This window comes from Humulus lupulus, chromosome 5 (assembly GCF_963169125.1).
Source record: "Humulus lupulus chromosome 5, drHumLupu1.1, whole genome shotgun sequence".
Taxonomy (NCBI): Eukaryota; Viridiplantae; Streptophyta; class Magnoliopsida; order Rosales; family Cannabaceae; genus Humulus; species Humulus lupulus.
Genome location: NC_084797.1, coordinates 189,323,828 through 189,346,205, shown reverse-complemented (window position 1 = coordinate 189,346,205; position 22,378 = coordinate 189,323,828). Strand labels below are relative to the sequence as shown.

General features: G+C 38.5%; 2 protein-coding genes across 4 annotated transcripts; one reads left to right on the top strand and one right to left on the bottom strand.

Annotated features, from left to right (window-relative positions):
* Positions 1-3,500: 3,500 nt before the first annotated feature.
* LOC133779780 (uncharacterized) lies at positions 3,501-5,712 on the top strand. Its single transcript, XM_062219693.1, has 3 exons — positions 3,501-4,172; positions 4,288-4,714; positions 4,874-5,712. Exons 1-3 carry the CDS (start codon positions 3,501-3,503, stop codon positions 5,710-5,712), a joined length of 1,938 nt encoding a protein of 645 aa, XP_062075677.1.
* Positions 5,713-11,376: 5,664 nt separating this feature from the next.
* On the bottom strand, positions 11,377-15,274 carry LOC133833887 (uncharacterized). 3 transcript variants are annotated; one of them, XM_062263489.1, is made up of 7 exons: positions 15,111-15,274; positions 14,919-14,983; positions 14,674-14,743; positions 14,518-14,595; positions 11,971-12,022; positions 11,666-11,839; positions 11,377-11,521 (listed from the first exon to the last, which is right to left on the bottom strand). In XM_062263489.1, exons 1-6 carry the CDS (start codon positions 15,195-15,197, stop codon positions 11,808-11,810), a joined length of 384 nt encoding a protein of 127 aa, XP_062119473.1. In that variant the 5' UTR covers positions 15,198-15,274; the 3' UTR covers positions 11,377-11,521; positions 11,666-11,807. The 3 variants fall into 3 exon arrangements, with proteins under 3 accessions (XP_062119473.1, XP_062119474.1, XP_062119475.1); XM_062263490.1 differs by having other exon boundaries at positions 11,377-11,483; XM_062263491.1 differs by lacking the exon at positions 11,971-12,022.
* Positions 15,275-22,378: the final 7,104 nt, after the last annotated feature.

The window sequence follows — 22,378 nt, the reverse complement described above, 5'->3', positions numbered from 1 at the left end:
TTGGGCTCATAGTCCTTCCGGGGCTTCTTTGAATGGTCTCCCCGGTTGGAGTTTCTTCCGCTTCGTTTGCTCCGCGATTGGCTCAAATTTCGTTCTGGGCCTTCCGCTTGCGGCTGCGGCATGCCAGGAGCGATACTACATCCGGTTTGTACAGCTCCGTACCCAGAGAAATGGGTTTGACTCGGCGTCCGAGCAGACGCGGAAGGCCCATACACACTTGGAGTGAATTGGGCTCCTGGAAGCGTGAGGGCTGGTGCGGGAGCTTGCGAAGCAAAGCTCGGCGCAGTCACGGAAGGCGTTGGAGCCGGGGGAACTCCAAAGGCCTGCTGGTAGGCATCCTCAAGGTTGATGATTCCCTGAGCTTTTGACATGAATTCGGACAGCGTTTTTGCCCGTCTCCTTTGCATTTCCCCCCATAGCAGGGAGCCGACAGTAAGGCCCGATTGAAGGGCGATCAGCTTCATGTCATCGCTGACCTTGGTCTTTGCAGCAGCTTCCATCATTCTCTGAATTAAGGCTTTGAGGTTCTCATTGGGTTGCTGCTTGATGTTGGTTAAGGAACCAACTTCCATGTCGTGGTCGCGGGCAGCAATGAACTGCCTCCTAAACGCGGACTGTAGCTCCTTCCAACTGTGGATTGATCCGAGAGCTAATCTTTTCCACCAGTCCTCCGCGAACTTGGTAAGGGTGAGTGAGAAGCACATGCATTTGGCGTCCTCACTGACACGCGCCACTTGCATCATTTTGTTGTATTTAGCTAGGTGGGTACGCGGGTCTGTCCTACCATCATATAATTCTATGTGAGGCATTTTGAAGTTATCCCGGAGGGACGTTTTCGCGATCCTCCAAATACATGGTTCCGGGTCTTCCTCCTCAGAGTCTGACAGGGCCCCACTTTGCTTTCGGACCAGCTTGGTCAAGGCAGCAATCTGTTCCTCGAGCCTCTTCGTATCACTCTCTGGGAGGTCACGTCCCCGGAGCTTGTCATTAATATGATTTCGGAGGTCATCTCCGCGAGGCCGGGCCTTTTCTCCTTTGGCCTTTTCATACTTGGCCTCCAACCTTCTTCTTAGGTCCACCGTGGACCAGCTGTCTTCGGAGTGCGAGTTCGCAGCCCGACCGTCCTGGTTGACGGAATCACTGGGGCGGTTGTTCCTTCCCCTAGGCCTGGGTGCCTTAGCACCGGGCCCTTTAGGCACGGAGTGCCCCCTTGGGGCTGAAGGACGTCTGGGCTTAGGAGCGCCAGAGACCTTCTGCGCGGGGGGGGCAGTCGGCCTGGTGATTCACGCCTTTAGGAGGTGCAGGGGCGTCAGCGCGTACAGGCTCTCCAACTTTTTCTTTGCCCTTGTTAGGGGCGGCTTTGGATGGTCCAGCAGCGGCTGGATCCGGCATAGCGGCATCAGCACCACCTAAAACAGAGGCGTCCTCGTCCGAGTCGCCTAGGTCTCCGAACTTGCTTTGGAGGCGCTCCATCATGCGCTGCATTTTTTCGGAGAGGCGCTCCTGCTCAGCAAGCTTGGCTTTGGTGACCTCCAGTTCTTCGGCTACTTGGACCAGTTCTGGGTCCTTCTCATAGTAGCAGCCGTCCTTGTAATAACCGTCTTGGACATACTCTTCTTCGTCTTCTAAGTATGTCGTATCTTCGGTACTGACCCGATCCTGGCGGGATGTCGGGTCTTCACCTTGGTAGTCCAAGGGTTCGCTTTGCACCGCATCTTCCATCACAGTATCGGGGTTGACCCTAGCATTTTTGTCAACTGCGGATTTTCTCGTAGTCACCATCTCTTTAGCACGAAGTGAATACAAAAAACGTACACAGAAAAAGAGCTGACTAACAACTTCCTACAGCTCTCAATGAAAGCACCAAAATGTTTACCGAGTTTTTCGGAAACGAATACAAACAGAATAATAAAAAGATAAGAACTGTAGAAGCGCTGAAACGTAACTAAACAAACAGTGTTTTTACGTGGTTCAGGCGTTAACAAGCCCTAGTCCATGAGTCGATGTTATTATACTTGGAAAGGACTACAGTAAGATGGCTGGTGTACAAGAACTTCACACACTCACAGTGTTTCTCTCGGGTTCTCTTGAAGAAGATGAAGCTCGAGAGATTTTTGTAGAGTTTTTGCTATGTGATCTGTTGGCCGTCCCTCTTCTTGTAAAATGAAGGGGTCTTTATAGCTAGGGTTTTGGATTAGGGTTTTTCTCTACGTACATGAGTCTTAATTAAACCAGCCATAAATAGGGGATACTATTACTATAGTAGCATGGCTACAAGACTCTATGTGGGTATATTTACGTGAAAGTATGGGGAACACACAAAGTCAGCCGTCTTTTCCAAGTTGTCAGCGGAACAGTAGGCGAAAAGGTACCCTTAGGCGTGCTGGGATGTGTGCGGCTTTGACCTGTCGGGCGTGTCAGGCGGGATCCCGTGTCAGGTGGATATCATTCCAAATATGCCTCCTCCATGACTCGACCGCTTGGTTTTGTTCCGTGCGAGGCACGGAACTGTTTCCACGAAGACCACTTGAAGAGCTCCTCCTGGAAGGAGCTTCCCTGAAGGATACCCCTTCGGGAGTCCGAGAGGGTCGACGAGCCTCCGTGTTGTGTTTGCTTGAAAGAGTAATCCGGACACTAAACGGGAGAGGCGAAGCCTTTCTGTCCACCCGCGAGCTCTGGTCACCTACCGTGAAAGACATTGGTAATTCTGCTTCCCCGAGGACATCAATCTAAACGCTATCCGGAAATCTGGATAACAGCCAATTTTTAATGAGAAATTGCAGCCATCAATTATTCAAGCTCCTACACTTGAATTGAAGCCACTTCCGGAGCATCTCAAATATGTTTACTTGGGGAAGAACGAGACACTTCCAGTTATAATTGCAAGAAATCTCAACCAAGTCCAAGAAGAAAAATTAATGAGAGTACTCAATGAATATAAAACAGCCATTGGTTGGTCTATTGCTGATATTAAGGGGATTGGCCCTTCTATGTGCATGCACCAAATTTTACTTGAAGAAGGGTCTAAACCAACACGTGAGGCGCAACGGAGATTAAATCCACCTATGATGGAGGTTGTGAAAAAGGAGATACTGAAGCACTTTAGTGTGGGTATTATTTACCCAATTTCAAACAGTCAATGGGTGAGTCCTGTTCAAGTAGTGCCAAAGAAGTCTGGAATCACAGTGGTAAAGAACGATGAAAACGAGCTGGTACCAAAAAGAATGCAAACCGGGTGGCGAGTTTGTATAGACTACCGAAAGTTGAATGTGGCTACCCGTAAATATCACTTTCCATTACCTTTCATTGATCAGATGCTTGAGAGATTAGCTGGTCATTCTTATTATTGTTTTCTTGACGGATATTCGGGATATAATCAGATAGTTATAGCTCCTGAAGATCAAGAGAAGACAACCTTCACATGCCCTTTTGGTACATTCGCTTTCCGGCGTATGCCGTTTGGGTTATGTAATGCTCCTGCCACATTTCAGTGATGTATGATGAGCATTTTTTCAGAATATATTGAAAACATCATTGAGGTTTTTATGGATGATTTTAGTGTTTATGGTGACTCATTTGATCGCTGCCTTCATAATCTCACTTTGGTACTCCAGCGGTGTATTGAAACTAACCTTGTGCTTAATTGGGAAAAATGCCATTTTATGGTAAACCAAGGTATAGTTTTGGGTCATGTGATTTCAGTCAAGGGAATAGAGGTCGATAAGGCAAAGATTGATTTAATTCGTTCTCTACCATCTCCGACTAGTGTGAAAGAAGTGAGATCATTCCTTGGGCATGCTGGGTTCTATAGGAGATTTATAAAGGATTTCTCTAAAATTTCCACACCATTATGTAACCTTCTTCAAAAAGATGTAAAGTTCGAGTTTAATAAAAAGTGTTTAGTGGCTTTCAACTTATTAAAAGAGTCATTGACTACAGCTCCCATAATTCAGCCACCAAATTGGGAGCTACCTTTTGAACTCATGTGTGATGCAAGTGACTATGCCGTGGGTGCTGTTCTTGGGCAGCGAGTTGACAAGCTTCCTCATGTTATATATTATGCTTCTCGCACTCTTAATGATGCTCAATTTAATTATTCCACCACTGAAAAAGATCTCTTGGCGGTCATTTTTTCCTTGGAAAAGTTTCGGTCATACTTGATTGGAACTAAAGTGATTATTTATACTGACCATGCTACTCTTTGCTATTTATTGGCAAAGAAAGAAGCCAAGCCTCGACTGATCCGGTGGATTCTACTTCTTCAAGAGTTTGATTTGGAGATAAAAGATAAAAAAGGGTTCTGAGAATAGGGTGGCAGATCACTTGAGTCATCTTATTCGGGATGAAGATAATCTGCCCATAGAAGAAAAATTTCCGGATGAGCAACTCCTCGCCATGCAAGAAGTTATTCCTTGGTATGCCAGCATTGTAAATTACCTTGCTTCAAAAGAGTTACCAAGTGATCTCACACAAGCACAACGAAACAAGATCAAGCATGATGCTCGCCACTACATATGGGATGAACCTTATCTTTGGAAGCATTGTACTGATCAAATCATTCGAAGGTGTGTACCTGAATTTGAATTTCGTTCGATCCTTGCTTTTTGTCATGCGTATGATTGTGGTGGACACTTTGGACCTAAGAGGATAGCTCATAAGATATTTGACAGCGGTTTCTATTGGCCCACAATTTTCAAAGATTCTTATGCTTATTGTAAGGCATGTGATCGTTGTCAAAGAGTTGGTAACATAACGGCCAAGGATCAAATGCCTCAATCTCCTATTTTAATTCTTGAGATCTTTGATGTTTGGGGTATGGATTTCATGGGACTGTTGCCATCCTCTTTTAGCTATGAATATATTATTTTGGCAGTAGACTACGTGTCTAAATGGGTGGAAGAAATTGCAACTAGAACAGATAATTCAAAAACAGTAGTGGATTTCATTCGCTCCAATATTTTTGTGCGTTTTGGTACACCTAAGGCTATACTTAGTGATCGAGGCACTCATTTTTGTAACAAGAATATAGAAGCATTGTTTCGACGCTATAGTGTAACTGACAAGGTGACAGTTGCTTATCATCCACAAGCCAACGGGCAAGCGGAGGTTTCTAATCGTGAAATCAAATTGATTCTTGAGAAAACTATAAATCCAAACCGGAAAGATTGGAGTACAAGGCTTGATGATGCCTTGTGGGCGTATCGTACGACATATAAAATACCTATCGGTATGTCACCTTATCGTTTGGTGTATGGGAAGCCTTGCCATCTACCGGTGGAGCTAGAGCATAAGGCTTGGTGGGCTGTAAAGAAGTGTAACATGGACATGGTTGTTGTAGGACAACAAAGAATGCTTCAATTGCATGAGCTAGAAGAAATACGCAATGAAGCATATGAGAGTTCGAGAATTTACAAGGAGAAAACCAAAGCTTTTCATGACAAACATATTCTTCGGAAGAGTTTTGTGGAAGGTCAGAAAGTTCTCATGTATCACTCTCGCCTTAAACTTTTTCCTGGGAAGTTGAAGTCTCGTTGGTTAGGTCCGTTCATTGTTACCAAGGTTTTTCCTCATGGAGCGGTCGAAGTTGTAAGTCCAAGTACCGGAAAGTCATTCAAGGTGAATGGTCAGAGATTAAAGCCATATTATGAATCAATGGAGGAAGAACAAGCTGCTGTGATTCATCTCATTGACCCGGTATATGTTGATGAATGAAGCATTAAGTCGAGCTAGCGACGATAAACTTAGCTACTTTGTAAATTAGTTTATTTTCATTATTATTTTCTTTATTTAAATTGAACACTATGTTTTTATTTTTGTTTTTGTTGAGGTAATTTTAGTTTAATTTTTGTAATTAGAACCGTGAAAATATTGAAAAAGTTTGACAAAAAAGGGAAAGGGACTTAGGCCGCGGCTCATATTTCCTAGGCCGCGGCCCTTTTATGAGAAAAAAGAGAAGAAGCATCAGGAGGCTTCGCAGGCCGCGGCACACATTTCCCAAGCCGCGGCCTACGATTTCAGCCCCTTTTTAATTTTAAAAACTTCTTACCATCATTTCTCTAAACATCACCAAAAACCCTCATTCTTCTTTCTTCTTTTTCCCGTAATTCTCATCACAAACCCCTCTCAATTCCTCCATTTCCCCTTGTTTTCATTATTCTTTATTCATCACCATCACCCTAATTCATTCTACCAATTTCTTTCTTTCTTCCTCCATTACTCCATAAACACATCTCCACCTTTATTTCCCCACACTAATCTGAAATTCACACATCCCATTTTGTTCTCTACATTTCTTACACATTTCATATATATAATCCAAGAAGATTTGCACTCACACTCAATAATTTCATCAAGTAAGTTTTTCTTTGAAAAAAAAAAATTGTTTTGTTACTTGAAAAATTGAAGTGTGGTGTATTTTTGAAATAATGGTGTGGTAGTTTATTTTGGTAATCCATGTCCTTTGTATTACTTTGATTATTTGTTGGACATTTTGATTTTTTGGGAAGTTTTGCTTCATGGTATATAATTTGTTGGAGATGGTATTTTTATGCATTCTATGTGTTTGATAAAAAGCCTCTGAGGAATGGAGTAAATGGTTAATGTATGAGTGTTCTTGGGGTGAGTTAGAAATTGTTATGTAGGAGTTGAGTTGATGCATTGTGTCACTTTGACCCCGGATTTAGGGGCGTTTAAACTTTGGTATGGATTAATGTTGGCCATTGTGGTATTTTTCTCTTAATCTTTTAATGACTAACAATGGTGTTTTTGGGTTCTTGTTCTTTATTTTTCTAATTTTTGGACAGCCATGGCTCTAAAGACAAATAGGAATCAAGCTTCTTCATCGACACTAATTCCCTATGATCCCCAAAAATTTGTGTCTATTGAGGCCTATGAGAGTTACTTGAATGCCATTGCTCATGATAAGGCATGGGTCCCTGAGTGAGGATTTGATCTTCATATGCATCATGATCAACCTTTCCTCATGCATCAAATTGAGTCTCAGGGTTGGGAAAAATTGTGTGCTCATCCTGAACCGGGCATTGGTCCTATTGTTCGTGAGTTTTATGCCAACGTTGTGGCTCATGAGAATTACAAGGTGAAAGTGAGAGGTGTGAAAGTGTCCTTCAAAGCAGCTGATATTAATAGCTATTATGAGCTACCTCACTTTCAGCGTGATGAATATGGTGCGGTTAAAGATAATTTTGATCATCAAGCTATTATTGATGAAATTGCAATGCCGGGTGCTGTATGGAATTTATATAATAATGGGGCTCCTCGCTACATCAAAGCCACTTATCTGGATAACAATACAAAAGTTTGGCAGCGGTTCATGGGGGCAAAATTAATGCCGACAGCCCAACTTGGTCATGCTGATATTCATGAAGCAATTCTTCTTTATGCAATTCTCACCGACAAAACCATTAATGTGGGGAAAATTATTCATGCTTCCACCATCCGAAGTATGAGCCAAGTGACGAATGGATTTTATGTTCCCTCATTGATCACTACGTTATGTAAGAAGGCAGGTGTTCCTTGGGATGAGTCTAAAGACAAGGAGCATTCATTGCACATCATTGATCACAATACCCTTGATTGATTGAAAGGGAAAACTACTGCTCAAGTTAATGATCAAGGCCAATCTTCTATTCCGGCCCCTGTTCCTCCTCTGAATGATAGTAGAAGAACCACTCAACAACGCGTGCAAGCTTTGGAGCAAGAGGTTTATTATGGCCGACTTGATATTCTGGTGAATACTCAGCATATCCTGGATCACAACCAGAGGTTTGTGGAATATGCAAGCTATAAGGATATTTTTTATAGGATGGATCAGGCTCGATTGAATGTGGATATGTCTAGCTATTGACCTGCTCCTACTTGGTTGCAGACATACCCACCACCGGTTCCCATGCCCATGGTGCCATATCAGGCTCCTGATGATGAGGATGTTCCTGGCGTGACAGATATGGATATTCCTGAGGAGTGATGTGTTATGAGGGAGTTTTTTTCTTTCTTCTCTTTTCACTTTATTTTCTATTTTCCTAAGTCCATTGAGGACAATGTATTGTTTAAGTGTGGGAAGAAATTTTATGTTTTGTTCGGTTATGTCATTGTTAATTTTCTGTTTTTTTTTTTTTTTGTTTTATTTAGTGTCTGTTAGTGTTCAGTTGTGTTGGTCTTGTTGAAAGCATTGGTCGATGATGAAACTTTGAATTATGCTTAAAGGGATGTTAGACAATGAGGAATTTTTGTATGATTTGTGTGCTTGACTCCTATGTGAATTGCTATTTTGAGTTATGTTGTTTTTCACTTTATGCACGATTGAATTCACCACTTAAATGTGTTGAAAAAAAATTATGCTTGTTGAAAAAAAAAAATTAAGTCCCAACCACTCTAGAAATCATTAATCAATTGTTTGAGGCGAAATCATAAGTTCACATGATTAGGAAGATGATTAATGCAGTTCTTTGGATCGTTTGAGTCGTTCAAGCCAACCTATTATATGATAATCCTTAGTTTCCCATGTTTGAGCCATGATGACTATTTCTTTTCTTCTATGACCCTAAATTTTTGACCTTATACTTCCTTGAAAAATATTTCTTTTTGTAACCCATTACACCATGGTTATTTATATATGATTTGATCTTGTGGGATGGTTTGTTAAAAAAAAAAAAGGGAAATACTTATGGGTTATTTGTTTGGTTGTAATTTGTGTATGATCTCTATTTCTCTCCTTGGAATATTATGAAGAAAAAAAACAAAAGAAAAAATGATTTGCAATGAAAGAAAATGCATATATGCAAATTTTGCAAAAGAATAAGTGTGGGGGAAATAGTGAGATCATTATGGAAAGAAGAGTAAAAAAAAGAAAATAGGTACTTCTTGATTTGTATGGGAAAATTTGGGGCAAGTTCAAAGAATGAAGTTGATGTATGCTATGGTATGATTTGAGCTTAAATGTATCTTTCTCAACTACCCTTAACCTTAGCCTTACATTACAAGCCTATAAAGACCTTTTGATTTTTGATCATTGTGTGTTTATATTAGTGGAGAATGATAGGTTAATGTCTATGGAGTGGATGCTTTTCATTGAAAAACATTTTGGTATATAGGGACTGATTTAAAAGAAAATGATTTGGCAAGTATGGATTAAATTTGATGCATTTGAGTTGGTGTTGTGATTAAGTGCTTAGTAAATTATTTTTGAAAATCAAATGGTAAATTACATATGGAGTTGAAATTCTAATGAGTATGAAATCTGAATTGTTTTGGCATTACTTATTAGTGTGATTCTCAGAGACATTCAAGCTTTTGACAAGACCTTTGTTTAGTGAGTCTAGATTAGTTTGTTTTATTTTTAGGTTTGTTATTTTAGTGTTTTGCTAAGGGACTAGCAATATTCAAGTGTGGGGGAATTTGATAAGGTCATTTTTGTATTAATATTTGTTAAGTTTTTCTATGCTTGGATGGTGTTATGATAGCATTTTTAATAGTTTTAACTAAGTTTCGTTATTCTACAACATATTTTCTATGTTGCGTTTTATGATGATAAATCTGACATTTTGATGGCAAGTGTAGTTAAAATAAAGTTTTAGGAGTATTAAAAGCTTTCGGGATTGAAATGTGGAAGTGGTGGCAACATGCAAGCTATTTAAGATCAAGAATTGAAGAAATTGGAGGTAGGCCATGGCTCATAAAACTTAGGCCGCAGCACTTTAAATGAAATTGCAGTTTCAGAATTTTTTTTCTTCCAGACAGGCCGCTGCCTCAGTGACACATTTGTGTACAGATTTTGTTTTAGGCCGCGGCTTGCGACGTCGTTTTCATATTTTTTTATTAGTTTTTAATTAGAATTTAACTGAGACTATCAAGAATGATTAGGGTTAATTTGAGAGGGATTTTTTATGACGGTTTAAGAGAGAAAAAGACTGAGAAAGGGTTGAAGAGAAGACTACAAGACTACATTACTCTTGTTCATCAATCTAGTTTCTTTTCTTTCCTTAATCTCTTTAATTTTAATTATAATTATGTTTGTGATTATGATTACTATTATGGAGTAGGTTCTTTTTTGGTTAAGGGTTAATTCAAAACCCAATACATGAATTCTTGATTGTTGATAATGAATATCATTCTTTAATTTCTCTCAATATTAAATTGTTTCTGTTTTTCCAATTGAATGTTATGAATTTTGTGATTTCTTGTTAGGTGGCCAACTAATTAAGGTTTTACATTGTTCAATTGTCATCTTAGAATTACTACTCACCTAATAGTTTAGGATTCTAAGTATATGTGATCAATCGCAATTGATAGTGATGTCAAAAGAATTGTTAATTGTGATGAAAAATAGAACCTAGGTTAAATGAATTATATGTTCATTAATTTATTGCCTAGATTAACTTGTTTCCATAGAACTTAATGCTTTATCTAAGTTAAATAGATTGTATGCTTCATAGATTTATTGCTTAGATAAAAGAGTTAATTATTGAGCGCTTCGCCTTGATTACTTATAATAGGGAGATTGGGATAATTGACTGCTTCAGCGTTATCTGCAGGGTTAATAGTTTAATTGAGAAATTGGAATAATATTTATTATTAGTGATCAGGAATGATTGTCGAGGGTGGAGATTAACCTTTAACTGTTTCTTAATATCGTAATATCAATCTTTAATTGCTTTCTAGTTTATGTTATTTAATTTTGAGTTAAAAATCAAAATCCCCTTTTAAGTTTTAGTGTTAATTCTTGAATAATAAAGTGAACGATAGTCCTCATGGGTTCGACCTGTGCTTGCTATTATACTGAAATGATTGGAAGTATTGAAAGAAAAATCATTGTTAAATTTGTGTGGTATACGACAGCCATCAACTATACAAGAACAAGTTTAAGGATTTGGAATGCAATATTAATGAGAAAGACTTAATCAAATCGAAGAAGTCTGGAGTAGTAATCTAAAATCATGAATATAAGAAATCACAAAATCATATTATCTATCTTTGTGTGAAATATATATGTTCTGAACAGTCTAAACATGTGTGTGTATTTTTGTACCACTCCCAAGTTCAAAAGTAAGAAATAGTTTACTTTTTCCATGTGAAATATATATTTTCTGAACAGTAAAATACAATCTGAATTTTTTATATATATTCTTGCTAACCTAGGTTCGCATTCTAAACTTATAGGGCTCTCATCTGTCCAAGCTCTCATGGTGGTTGTGCTTAAGTATTCTGCAACCAAGAAAAGCTTCCTAATTTGTATTAGTGCTTTATTAAATTCCAATAAACTGATAAAATAACTAACTCTATTCATATCACTAGTAAAAGAAAAATAAACAAGATTTAAGCATTGTGAGCCAAAACTACAAATTGTCAACACACCTAATGAATTGGGGTACATCAAGCTTGTGCTAATTGGGCAATCAACTTGTAAATAAACTCCAGTTTTCCCACCAAAAACAGGGGTTTTCTTTGTAACTCTGCTACATCATTATCTGGAATTGTATTTAGTGGAGCTCAATACACATAAAGCCTATCAAAACAAAGTGATGAAAACCATGAAAGTTACAGAAACATTGGCATTAATGGAATGTGATGAATATCTTAATTTTGGAGATGGAAAGCAAGATGCAGGTTTCAAAAGTAAACAAAATCAACAAACTTGAAGAGCAAATACCTCACTCAATGAATTAATAAAACCAGAGTTGGTGTGCTTCGATGATTCAGAAGTAAGCTATAATGAAATTGGACATTGAGTATGTCACTAATCTTGTAGCAGAACTTGATATTGTCACTCTCCTTGGGGCCGTAAGTTTTCTTCAGCAGAGGACAATAATGAAGATCCATCCATCTGCAAACATACATAGACATATATACATCTCTTTGTCAACATATACATGCATATGATCGAATGACTCATGCTTTTAATATTCACTTCAACTTTTTGTACCACAACCAAGTTAAAAAATAAGAAATCTTTACTTGTTTGATGCCTCTTTTTTATAGCCGCAAGCATGTCCATGCGAAATATATTCTGAACAGTTAAATAATACGAATAACAGTCTCTATGTAGATCACTAGTAAAAGGAAAATACATAAAACAAGCAAGATTTAAATCATAATCATGAACATCTAATAGAAACATTGCAATTGAATTGAATTATATGTTGAGTCTCAAAAATTTCTTGTTTCATCCTTTACAAGGGTCTTTGTTTTTGTGAACCTAAAAAGTTCATCATTTTCATATATATATATATGAAAATACATAAAACAAGCAAGATTTAAATTGTTATCCCCAAAAATGGAGATTGATGACGTGGAAATAGAGGTGACAAATGACAGTACATGGTCCGTAAAAGACACATTAAATAGTCAATAAATACATTGACTCCTCAGAGTTGTGATAAAGTGACCCGGTAGACTGACGAAGAATTTGGACTGCTTGAAAGATGTCATAACCAAGCCAAGTGCACCTGGGTCCGAGGAAAGCTAAGGAGAGTGCATCCTAGGAGGCTAAGGAGAATGCATCCTAGGAGAGCTAAGGAGATTGCATCCTAGGAGGCTAAGGAGAGTGCATCCTAGGAGGCTAAGGAGAATGCATTCTAGGAGAGCTAAGGAGAGTGCATCCTAGGAGAGCTAAGGAGAGTACATCCGAGGAGAACTCAAGAGAGTGGTCCTAGGAGACCCCAAGGATGTGGTCCTAGGAGACCCCAAGAGAGTGATCCTAGGAGACCCCAAGGATGAGGTCCGAGAAGGAGAGCCCAAGAGACCTTGGTCCGAGGAGAACTCAAGAGAGTGGACCTAAAAGACCCCAAGGATGAGGAGAGAAGTGCATGTCCTACCACCATGCACGTCCGACCAACAAGTGTATGTCCTACCACCATGCACATGTCCGACCAGCACTTGCATGAGTGGTCAGTAGGAGAGGTGGATCAACTAGCTAGAGGAGGACTAAGTCAAGATTCCCAGAAACAACTTCAACAAGATATGCGGGAATCTCTCATTCTTCCCACAAATTGGGGGTTTGTTACATTTTGAATGTTTTTTGTAATTTAAATGTAATAAATATAATAAAATATCCCGATTCTAAGGGATATCAGATGTATGACCCTAAGCCTATAAATAGATGGCTGATGGGATTAGAGAGGGGGCTTCTTCTGCTTCTTCTTTCTAGAGAGAGAAAATTTGGGTCTGAGTATTCTAGAGAGAGAAAGTGCTGGCATTTGAAAGAATTCTTGTATTTTTGCAATCTGTACTGAAGAAACTCAGTTGGCTCAGTCCATTTGATCTTGAGTACAGATCTATAAATCACAACTCTAAGTGGATTAGGCTATTACCGACAATCGAGGTTGAACCACTATAAAAATCTTGTGTGTTATTTACTTTTCTTGATTAAACTGTCTGTGTTATTTAAATTCTCTTGAAGGTTTGTCGTATTTGACGTTCTCACGTCGTTGGCTAAAAATACAGTCTACATAAATCATAATCATGAAGGCTTCTACCATGAAATTCAGATACTTTCTTGGGTGCAACAAATATAGGCACACAACAAGTATTATTACAAGTACCTAGTTTAATACAAAGAAAGAGAAAAGGGAACAAATTACACAAACATACTAGGTATTAAGTGTTTAAGAAAAGTCTCATGGCTGGCTACATCCTACTGTTCTATGCGTTTTATGCGTTGATAATTATGTAACACTTTTATTTTCTGAACAGGTCAGTATGTCAGAGCAGTCTTTCTACATTAATTTATGCTTCATATTTCCTAGAAATTTCATTATCTTCCTATGCATGCAGGTTCTGAGTTATGATGGTTTTCACTCTCGGCAGTCACAGCTGCAGGAATAGTAGTGTAATTTTTTTGCATCTTTTCTATTTCTGAATTATCATATAATAGTAGTGATATTCATATTATATGTTGTGATCGATTAACTTGTCAATGACAACATGGAAACTTCATAGTCAAGGACAAACTAGTGTTCATAGTCATGCCATATTAAGCCATTAACTAAATGACAGCCAATTGACCATTCCAACTTCATAACTTTATGTTGGTTCACCACTTTGCCTTACAATATCAAATTGGTTAAATTATATATGAAAGCAACTTTATGCCAAAAGAAAAATAAAAAGCACCCAAAGAATAATACAAACTAAGGAACGAAATAAAGAGGACCACCAGGACAGGTGTCCTTCCTCATGCAATGCAAGTTGTACAAAGAATAATAAGAGAGGAATATACATTAATGAATTACAATAGAAAAGAATTAATTACAACTGAAAGTATTAATGTGTATTAGCGTGCTTAACACAAAGCAGAGGATGAAAGGGCATAGAACAGTAGGTATTTAGAAGAGTTGTTAATTTGCCTATCGTAGAATTTTTTTAAAAAAAACTGAATTAGTAAATAAATACCCATTATTAAAATATATCGAGATAAGAGTATGCCATAATCAAGCTTACTAAGAATTTAAACAGAATTCCATGCAACTATGGAATTGAGATATTAAAACTATTATAACTAACCAAAGCTATCCCAGGGTCTTCTCCTCTTTTGAGTGCAACTTCTACCTCAGGGTCACCAAAATGATTACGTGCCCAATCCTGAATAATAAATATGAATATCAATGACATGAAATTGAGAAGAACAAGATCATTATGGAACCAAAGGTAGAAGATTACCCTGATTCGACCAACAAATATCTGAATAACAAACGCACCAGCTTGAGCTGCAGCTGCAGCTTGAGTGAAGCTAAGGAAATAAAAGGAAACTATCACCATTAATAAGAAGGTAATAAAATGGAACTAATAAGAAGTAATGGCAGAAGACAAGCAAAGATAATTTATTTCAAAATGATGAGTACCCACGACAAAGCTATGCAAGAGAAAGTAATGTACTTAACCATTAATTAGAACATATATAAAACCTGTATACAAAAGTCAAATGAGTTTGTATGCCCTCAGATTTCAGTAATCTTGCAGCCTCTATTCCCTAAGTGGAGATGCAATCAATTAGAAAAAAAATAGTTAGATGACAAAAACTATGAGCATTCATGAATATATTCCCATGAAGAAAAATCTAAAGATAAGGTATAGAGATGTTTTGACATATAACTTACTTGCCAAGTTGAAGGAATTTTGAACAACAAACGCTCAGAAGGGACATCAATTTCATTGTAAATCTTCAACAGATCATGAACCTGCATTGTTGATAAAGTACTTATGCAAACCACAACAAAATTAATAGCAAGTAAAGCACTAGCATCAGAGGGATAAGATAGACTACAAGTACAACTTCAGAAACATGAAGCATACATTCCCTTTCTCATTTTGTGCCCTATGTATAATTTACAATTCCAATGAGATTTCAAAGTTTGAAAATCATAGTGCACAGTGATGGCTTCATCTCCAAAATACAAATTTGATAGCTAACACAATAAAAAATCATCAATACAATGGAAAGAAACCAAAATGGGAATTACAAATGACACATCAATACCTTTCTAATGATGCCATGTGTGTCATATGCTATTCATGCATCCACTTTTGTTGAAACTCGACTAGGGACAAGTTTTGCCAAATCAACACCAACATTCACAAGAGCCTCCACCAGCAAAAAAACAAATTGTGAAATTTCTTATCAATTCAAGCAATATACTTTCCTAATGATAGGAACAGAATACCAATATGATTTTTTCTGTACTTTACACTGATATGGTTGACAGTAGCCAAGCATATGCTTAACAAAGAACCAATTTTACAGAAAATTGAAGGCTGCAAGATGCTATTTCTGTATGAGCATCCTTTTCATTGGTTATAACTAGCCATTAGTTTTCTCTACCCAGACAATTGAAAAGTACCCAAACCAACGTATTGAAAAGTAATTCAAGGAACAAATCTCAAATTCAAATTCAAACTTTTTCGGAAAATAACATTCTAGAGAATCCTAACACAATAATATGATTCAAAGAAGAAGAAAATCTGATCTAAACATTTATTTTAATAAAGGTAAATCTAATTAATATATACATATATCAAACTACCTCTCTCCCTTTCTTCTCGACCCTTTCTCTGCAAATTAACCAACCCTCAAACTTCAACCTAGCTCTAAGCTTCAAACCCAGCCCCGTTTCCAGCCTCGCATCGTCAACCACACCATATGCTATTACCTTTGTTCTTGTAGATGCTTCATGCAAAAAAACCCCAGCAATATGCAAAATCGAAAATTAATTTTGAAACCCCAGATTTTATAGATTCTATGAGATTCAAGCTGATAAATCTAACATCTACAACTAATACTTACCTGGCTTACCAAGACCGAAGAGAAGAACGAATCCGAGAAGCCCAACGACTGGAAACGTGTTGACAGAGAGAGAGAAAGACGAGAGAGAGAGAGAGAGAGAGAGGAGATTTGAGGGATGGAGGAGATTTGAGAGAGTGAGGAGTTTGGAGACCATACCAAGCCGAAGAAATGGGTCTCTTCTTTGTGTCGAAATGTTGAAGGAAATGGGTCTCTATTCTTTGTTGAAGAAATATTGAAGGAAATGAAAAAAAAAAAAAAAAAGCTAAGTGGCAGGATGGCTAAATAAATTACCGCCCTTTTTTCATTAAGTTGCCCAATATAATACTTTTTTATTAGTATTATATTCATGTGTTATGGAAATGGGTATTTGGTGTAGTGCTAGTCACAAGAGACAATGGATAACTATCAAAATAATGCTTTGGAATAAAATAATAGCCTTCAGAACCTTGAATTCTACTAAACCAAGTAGTAGATTTCATCCCGATCACTTAGGTTTAAGTCCCCGAGCCTAAAAACCAATCTTGGCTATGGCTGCCTAGGCGGGCCGCGACCTAGCCCTAAGGGTCGCGACGTGCCCCAAGTTAGAGGTACCAGCCTCTTGTCCTAGGGGAAGGCGGGTCGCAACCTGCCCTATAGGGCCGCGGCGCGCCCAAGAGTCAGTAGCCATCCCAATGCCTTTTGGGGCATGCGGGCTGCAGCGCCCATGAACTGGGTCGCGACGCGCTCCCGAGAACCTAGAAATCCTTAGGTTTTCCTGCATTTTCTTCCTATTCAATTTATCAAAATCCAACCCAGCATACACCAGAACCAGAATTTCAACCACTATACACAATAGCCTACTCAGAGCATCACAACCTCCTAAGATTCTAACCAAAATCCTTATAAGAACCCAGAATTCATCAAACCCCTTGGAAACCTAAAAGCTTGAGACACCTACACTAACAGCATAATTCACCCAGCAATTAAAGCTTAAACCTTACCTTGATGATGTTCATGATGTCCCTGAGCTGCACCTCAACAATCCTAGCTTTAATTCTCAACTGAACCTACCACCTCTAGCCCAAATTCTAAGCCTTTTCCTTCAAGCTTTCAAGCCTTAGAGAGAGAAAGAATGTGAGAGTGGAAGAGAGAGGGAGAGTGTTGAGAGTTTTCTGAGATATTCTAGCCTAACCCAGAAACTTTCTAACTATATCCCTTAACCATAAAGACCAAAATGCCCCTCATACTAACTAAGCCTCTTTGTTGCCCATAAGGGAAAAACATTCATTAGCCTCAATTCCCGCTCATTCCTCAAGTCATCCTACAAATCCCCAATTAATCCCATCATGCCCAACTAATTACCAAATACTTACCCGCTACTTGATAAATCCCAAATATACGTTAAGCTTCCCAAAATACCCCTACGCTCACCCAGAGCTGGGTATTAAACCCTATTGTGGCTATTCTGCTAATCCGCTCACTAGGATCGCCTCGAGTCATATAATGCAAGTATATTCACATAATATTGTGATCCCAACCATTAACACATATAATCACATTTATTCCCTTAATGGGCCAAAATTACAAATATGCCCTTATAAACAAGAATGGGCCCACATGCATATTAATACCCATAAACACACATAAATATATTAATATTATCATATAATTCATGCATGCCACGTAGTCAATCATTTAATCAATTAATCACACATATATCCAATTTTGCCCTCCTGGCACACTAATCAAGGTTCTAAACCTTATTAACATTTTTGGGACGTTACATCCGCTATCCCCCCTATCTGTTTATTATCTATGTCGAGGGTCTTTCTGCTCTTTTGCGTCGGCAAGCTAACCACAGTGGTATTCATGGCTGTCGTGTTTCTCGCCAAGCCCCAATGATTACTCATATGTTCTTTGTAAACGATAGTTATCTTTATTGCAAAGCTAATATGGAAGAGGCCACTAAAGTGACTGAGATTTTGAAGACCTATGAGCATGCTTCCGGTCAGAAAGTTAATGTTGTGTAATCTTCTATCTTTTTTAGTACCATGAAAGTTCGGAGCTTCGTCATTCGATGAGTTCTCTGCTAGGTATGACCAAAGCTACTCCTCATGGTACTTATTTGGGCCTTCCAAATCTTATTGGTTGCAACAAAAGAGTTATTCTTGGGTTTCTCATAGATTGGATTGTTAAGCGTATCTAATGGTGGGACAACAAAGTAATATCGCGGGCTGGTAAGGAAGTTCTTATCAAGTCTATTGCCCAATCGTTGCCTAACTATGCCATGAGTGTATTCTTAATCCCTTAATCACTTTGTCATCAACTTGAGCGTCTCATGACTAAATTTTGGTGGCATTCTAGTGGTTCCCGTGGTAGGGGATTAAATTGGAAGAGTTGGGAAAGACTTTGCATACATGAACTAGGTGGTGGGTTAGGCTTTCGGCATCTCCATGAGCTTAAGTTGGCTCTACTCAGCAAGCAAGGCTGGCATTTACTCTCTAAAGATCATTCTTTGGTGGGTAGAGTGTTTAAAGCTCAGTACTACCCCAACACTTCTTTCCTTGATGTGCACTTGGGTGGTAATCCTAGCAATGTGTGGCGTAGTATTTGGGCTACCCAGCATGTTGTCAGAGCTGGTATTAGGTGGGCTATAGACTAAGGCAAGACGGTTCAGATTCGTCATCAACCTTGGTTGCCTAATGATAGTGACCCATATGCGCATTCTTGTCATCCTGGGCTTATCGATAAAACAGTGAATAATCTGATGCAAAAGGGGATGCATGTGTGAGATATGGATACTTTGGTTGATATGTTTGAAGATAGAGATTCTACCCTTATTCTCAAAATTCATCTTAGTCCTGTTGATAGTGATGACCACTACTATTGGGGACCTGAGTTTTCTAGTTTGTACTCAGTGCGTAGTGCCTATCATCTCCTGCAAGTTCAAAATGGTCACTGGATTTCTGGTGCTAGCTCTAGCATTTTGCGCAAGCTCTGGAATCTAAAAAATTCCCCCAAAAGTCAAGATCTTTCTCTAGAGAGCAGTGGTTGGCTACTTACCAACAAATTTATCTTTGTTCCATAGATATGTGAACGTTGATAGTTTCTGCCCTTTGTGTGCTACTACTGAGGAGAATATATCTCATTTGTTGCTGGATTGTCTATTTGCTCAAGCTTGTTGGATTCAAGCTGGGATTAACATCCTTATTACTGATGCTAATGATTCAGTAGACTGGTTTTCGCAATTCCTTTTTTCCAATTCAGGTGAGAGGTCTAGTTTGATTGGAACAATTTGTTGGTCGATTTGGAAGGCAAGGTATGTTGGAAATGAGGATAAATTTCCCAGTTCAAGAACCTCAAATGAATCTCGGTAAACCAGAGATGAATCTAAGAACACAAATCAGTAAGACTAATTATCAAACAATTAGAAAACGAAAAATATGAAAGCATAAATCAACACAAGTATATATACTGGTTCAGAACAAGATCAATGTGATCTTGAACCTAATCCAGTTTTAGGAACCACGATCTCTTCTTTATTCAATCAACGAAATGAGTACAAGACTTTAAAGGAGCTTCTTGGAACAATCTTGGATCAAACTCTCTAAACACTCAATCACACAAGTGTTTTCCTCTCAATCCATGAGCAAGCACTTTCCCAATAGTTGTGCTTCTCAATACAGTTCCCCAAACCCAGCTCTCACAACCTTTCTCAATACTCAATCTTGATTTCCACACTTGAGCTCTCTCGTCTAATTTGGCTTTTCTGTTGTTTCATCTGTGTAGTGCTCTTAACTGTGTTCTTCTCTCTTTGTTTTTCTCTTCTCTATTTTGTGTCTTCCAACAAGTCAACCCCACATGTCCTTTTATAGACCAATGACTGAAAGTTAATGAGGTTGTTATGATAGTTGAGAACCAAACAACCCATTAACAGAATTAGTTGGGATTTGGAGAAACTACTCCCACGAATTCCACCTAGATTCTTCAAATCACAACCTAAATAGAATTTCACTTGTAGAGATAGTGATCCTGGAGTTCCAGCATTAGTTACAAAGGTTGAGCAAGTTTAAGCAATGCTTAAACTTGTTCACATGTAGCACCTTAGTTCCTATATCACCTGGATTATCGTAAGTACCAATCTTGTCCAAAGATATCACATCTTCCTCTATCTTTTCTCTTATCCAAAACAAACGAATGTCAATGTGTTTGCTCTTTTCATGGTATATTGGATTTTTACAGAGGTGAATTGAAGATTGACTATCTGAGTATATCTTAGCTTTACCTTTCATCATCTTTAGCTCGTGTAGCATTCCTTGTAACCATATTTCCTCTTTGAATGCTTCGGTGGTGGCCATGAACTCAGCTTCAGTTGTTGATAGTGACACTACTGACTGTAGTTGGGACTTCCAACATATGCAATCTCCATTTTTTGTGAATACATATGAAGTAGTTGACCTCCTTGTATCCTTACTTGATGCATAGTCTGCATCTACAAAACCTTCAAGTGTAACTTTCTGATCCATCTGCTTGTATCTCAGTCTCATCTCTGTAGTTCCCTTTAGATATCTAAGTAGCCACTTAAGAGCATTCCAATGCTCTAATCTGGGGTTGGACATAAACCTGCTAAGAATGCTTAGAACATGTGCTATGTCTGGTCTAGTGCTAACCATGATGTACATTAAACACCCTAGTGCCATAGCATAAGGGACTTTTTCTATTTCCTTTGTCTCCTCGATAGTCTTTGGCCTTTGATCTTTTGAAAGTAAAAATTGTCCTCCTAGAGGTACTGAAACACTCTTTGAATCCTGCATGTTGAATCTCTGAAGTACCCTCTGAATATAACTTGCTTGTTTAAGATTCAGAATCCCATCTTTTCTGTTCCTTGTCACTTCTATCCCAAGTATCTTTTGGACTTGACCGAGCTCCTTCATTTCAAATTCATCTTTCAACTTGTCTTTGATGCCTTTTATCACTGTTTTGTCCTTCCCCATAATGAGCATATCATCTACATATAGTAAGAGAAAAATTGATGTAGATTGCTCAAGATTTTTGTAGTATAGGGAATGATCAAACTTTGATCTAACAAACCCAATGTCTTGAACATAGGTGTTGAATCTCTTATTCCATTGTCGTGGTGACTGTTTAAGCCCATACAGTGACCTTCTAAGCTTGCACACCATCTCTTTGTTGCTTGATTCCACCTGAAAACCAGGTGGTTGATGCATATAAATGTCCTCCTCTATAAAACCATTTAAGAAGGCAGTCTTGACATCAAGCTGTTCTACTTCTAAATTTTGTTGTGCTGCAAGAGAAAGCATCAATCTTATAGTCTTATACTTTACTACAGGTGAGAACACTTCATTGAAATCGATTCCTTCCACTTGTGTAAACCCCTTTGCGACAAGCCTTGCTTTGAACCTCAAAGGCTCATCTTTACTCAGACCTTCCTTCACCTTGAAAATCCATTTACATGAAATCACTTTCTGACCTTTTGGTTTTGCAACTAAATGCCATGTTCTGTTTTTGCTCAATGAATCCATTTCTTCCTTCATTGCTTGACTCCATTCAGCCTTGTTCTTCCCTGAAAGAGCCTCTTCAACACTGTTGGGTTCTGGTGTGTCAGTTTGTTGCACTGATGCAAGTGCATAAGCCACCAAGTCAACTTCAGCATATCTTGCTGGAGGTTGTATAACTTTTCTCTCTCGATCTCTTGCCAGTTGATACCCAGATAGATCAGGTTGTTGTTCTGTTGGATCTAGCTCAGTTTCAGATTCACTTTGGTCATTCATATCAGTAGTAGCTTGAGTATTTCCTTCAAAGTTTCTCAGCTTAACTTCAAACTCAGCCATGTTCCTTTTACTTGTTCCATCTGCATCATTTGAAACACTACCAATCTCGGCTTTCAAGTGAGGAAAATCATGCTCATTAAATATAACATTTCTTTATAATATAATTTTAGGCTTACCATTTTGATTAACACAAAGTCTATAACCTTTAGTTCCTATAGGGTAACCAAGAAAAATTCCCTTGACAGATCTAGAGCCTAGTTTATCATTGGACTGGTGTGCATATGCTGCACAACCAAAAACTCTCAAATGTTTC

Excerpts from the sequence above, each read along its gene's own strand:
- LOC133779780 (XM_062219693.1), top strand. The coding sequence starts at position 3,501 with ATGAGCATTTTTTCAGAATATATTGAAAACATCATTGAGGTTTTTATG. Across the intron at positions 4,173-4,287 it reads CATACTTGATTGGAACTAAA|ATAAAAAAGGGTTCTGAGAA; the intron begins GTGATTATTTAT and ends TGGAGATAAAAG. Across the intron at positions 4,715-4,873 it reads CAAAGATTCTTATGCTTATT|TAGACTACGTGTCTAAATGG; the intron begins GTAAGGCATGTG and ends TTATTTTGGCAG.
- LOC133833887 (XM_062263489.1), bottom strand. The coding sequence starts at position 15,197 with ATGCAGGTTCATGATCTGTTGAAGATTTACAATGAAATTGATGTCCCT. Across the intron at positions 14,744-14,918 it reads CATTTGACTTTTGTATACAG|CTTCACTCAAGCTGCAGCTG; the intron begins GTTTTATATATG and ends TTATTTCCTTAG. Across the intron at positions 12,023-14,517 it reads AAGACCCTGGGATAGCTTTG|AATATATTTCGCATGGACAT; the intron begins GTTAGTTATAAT and ends TTAACTGTTCAG.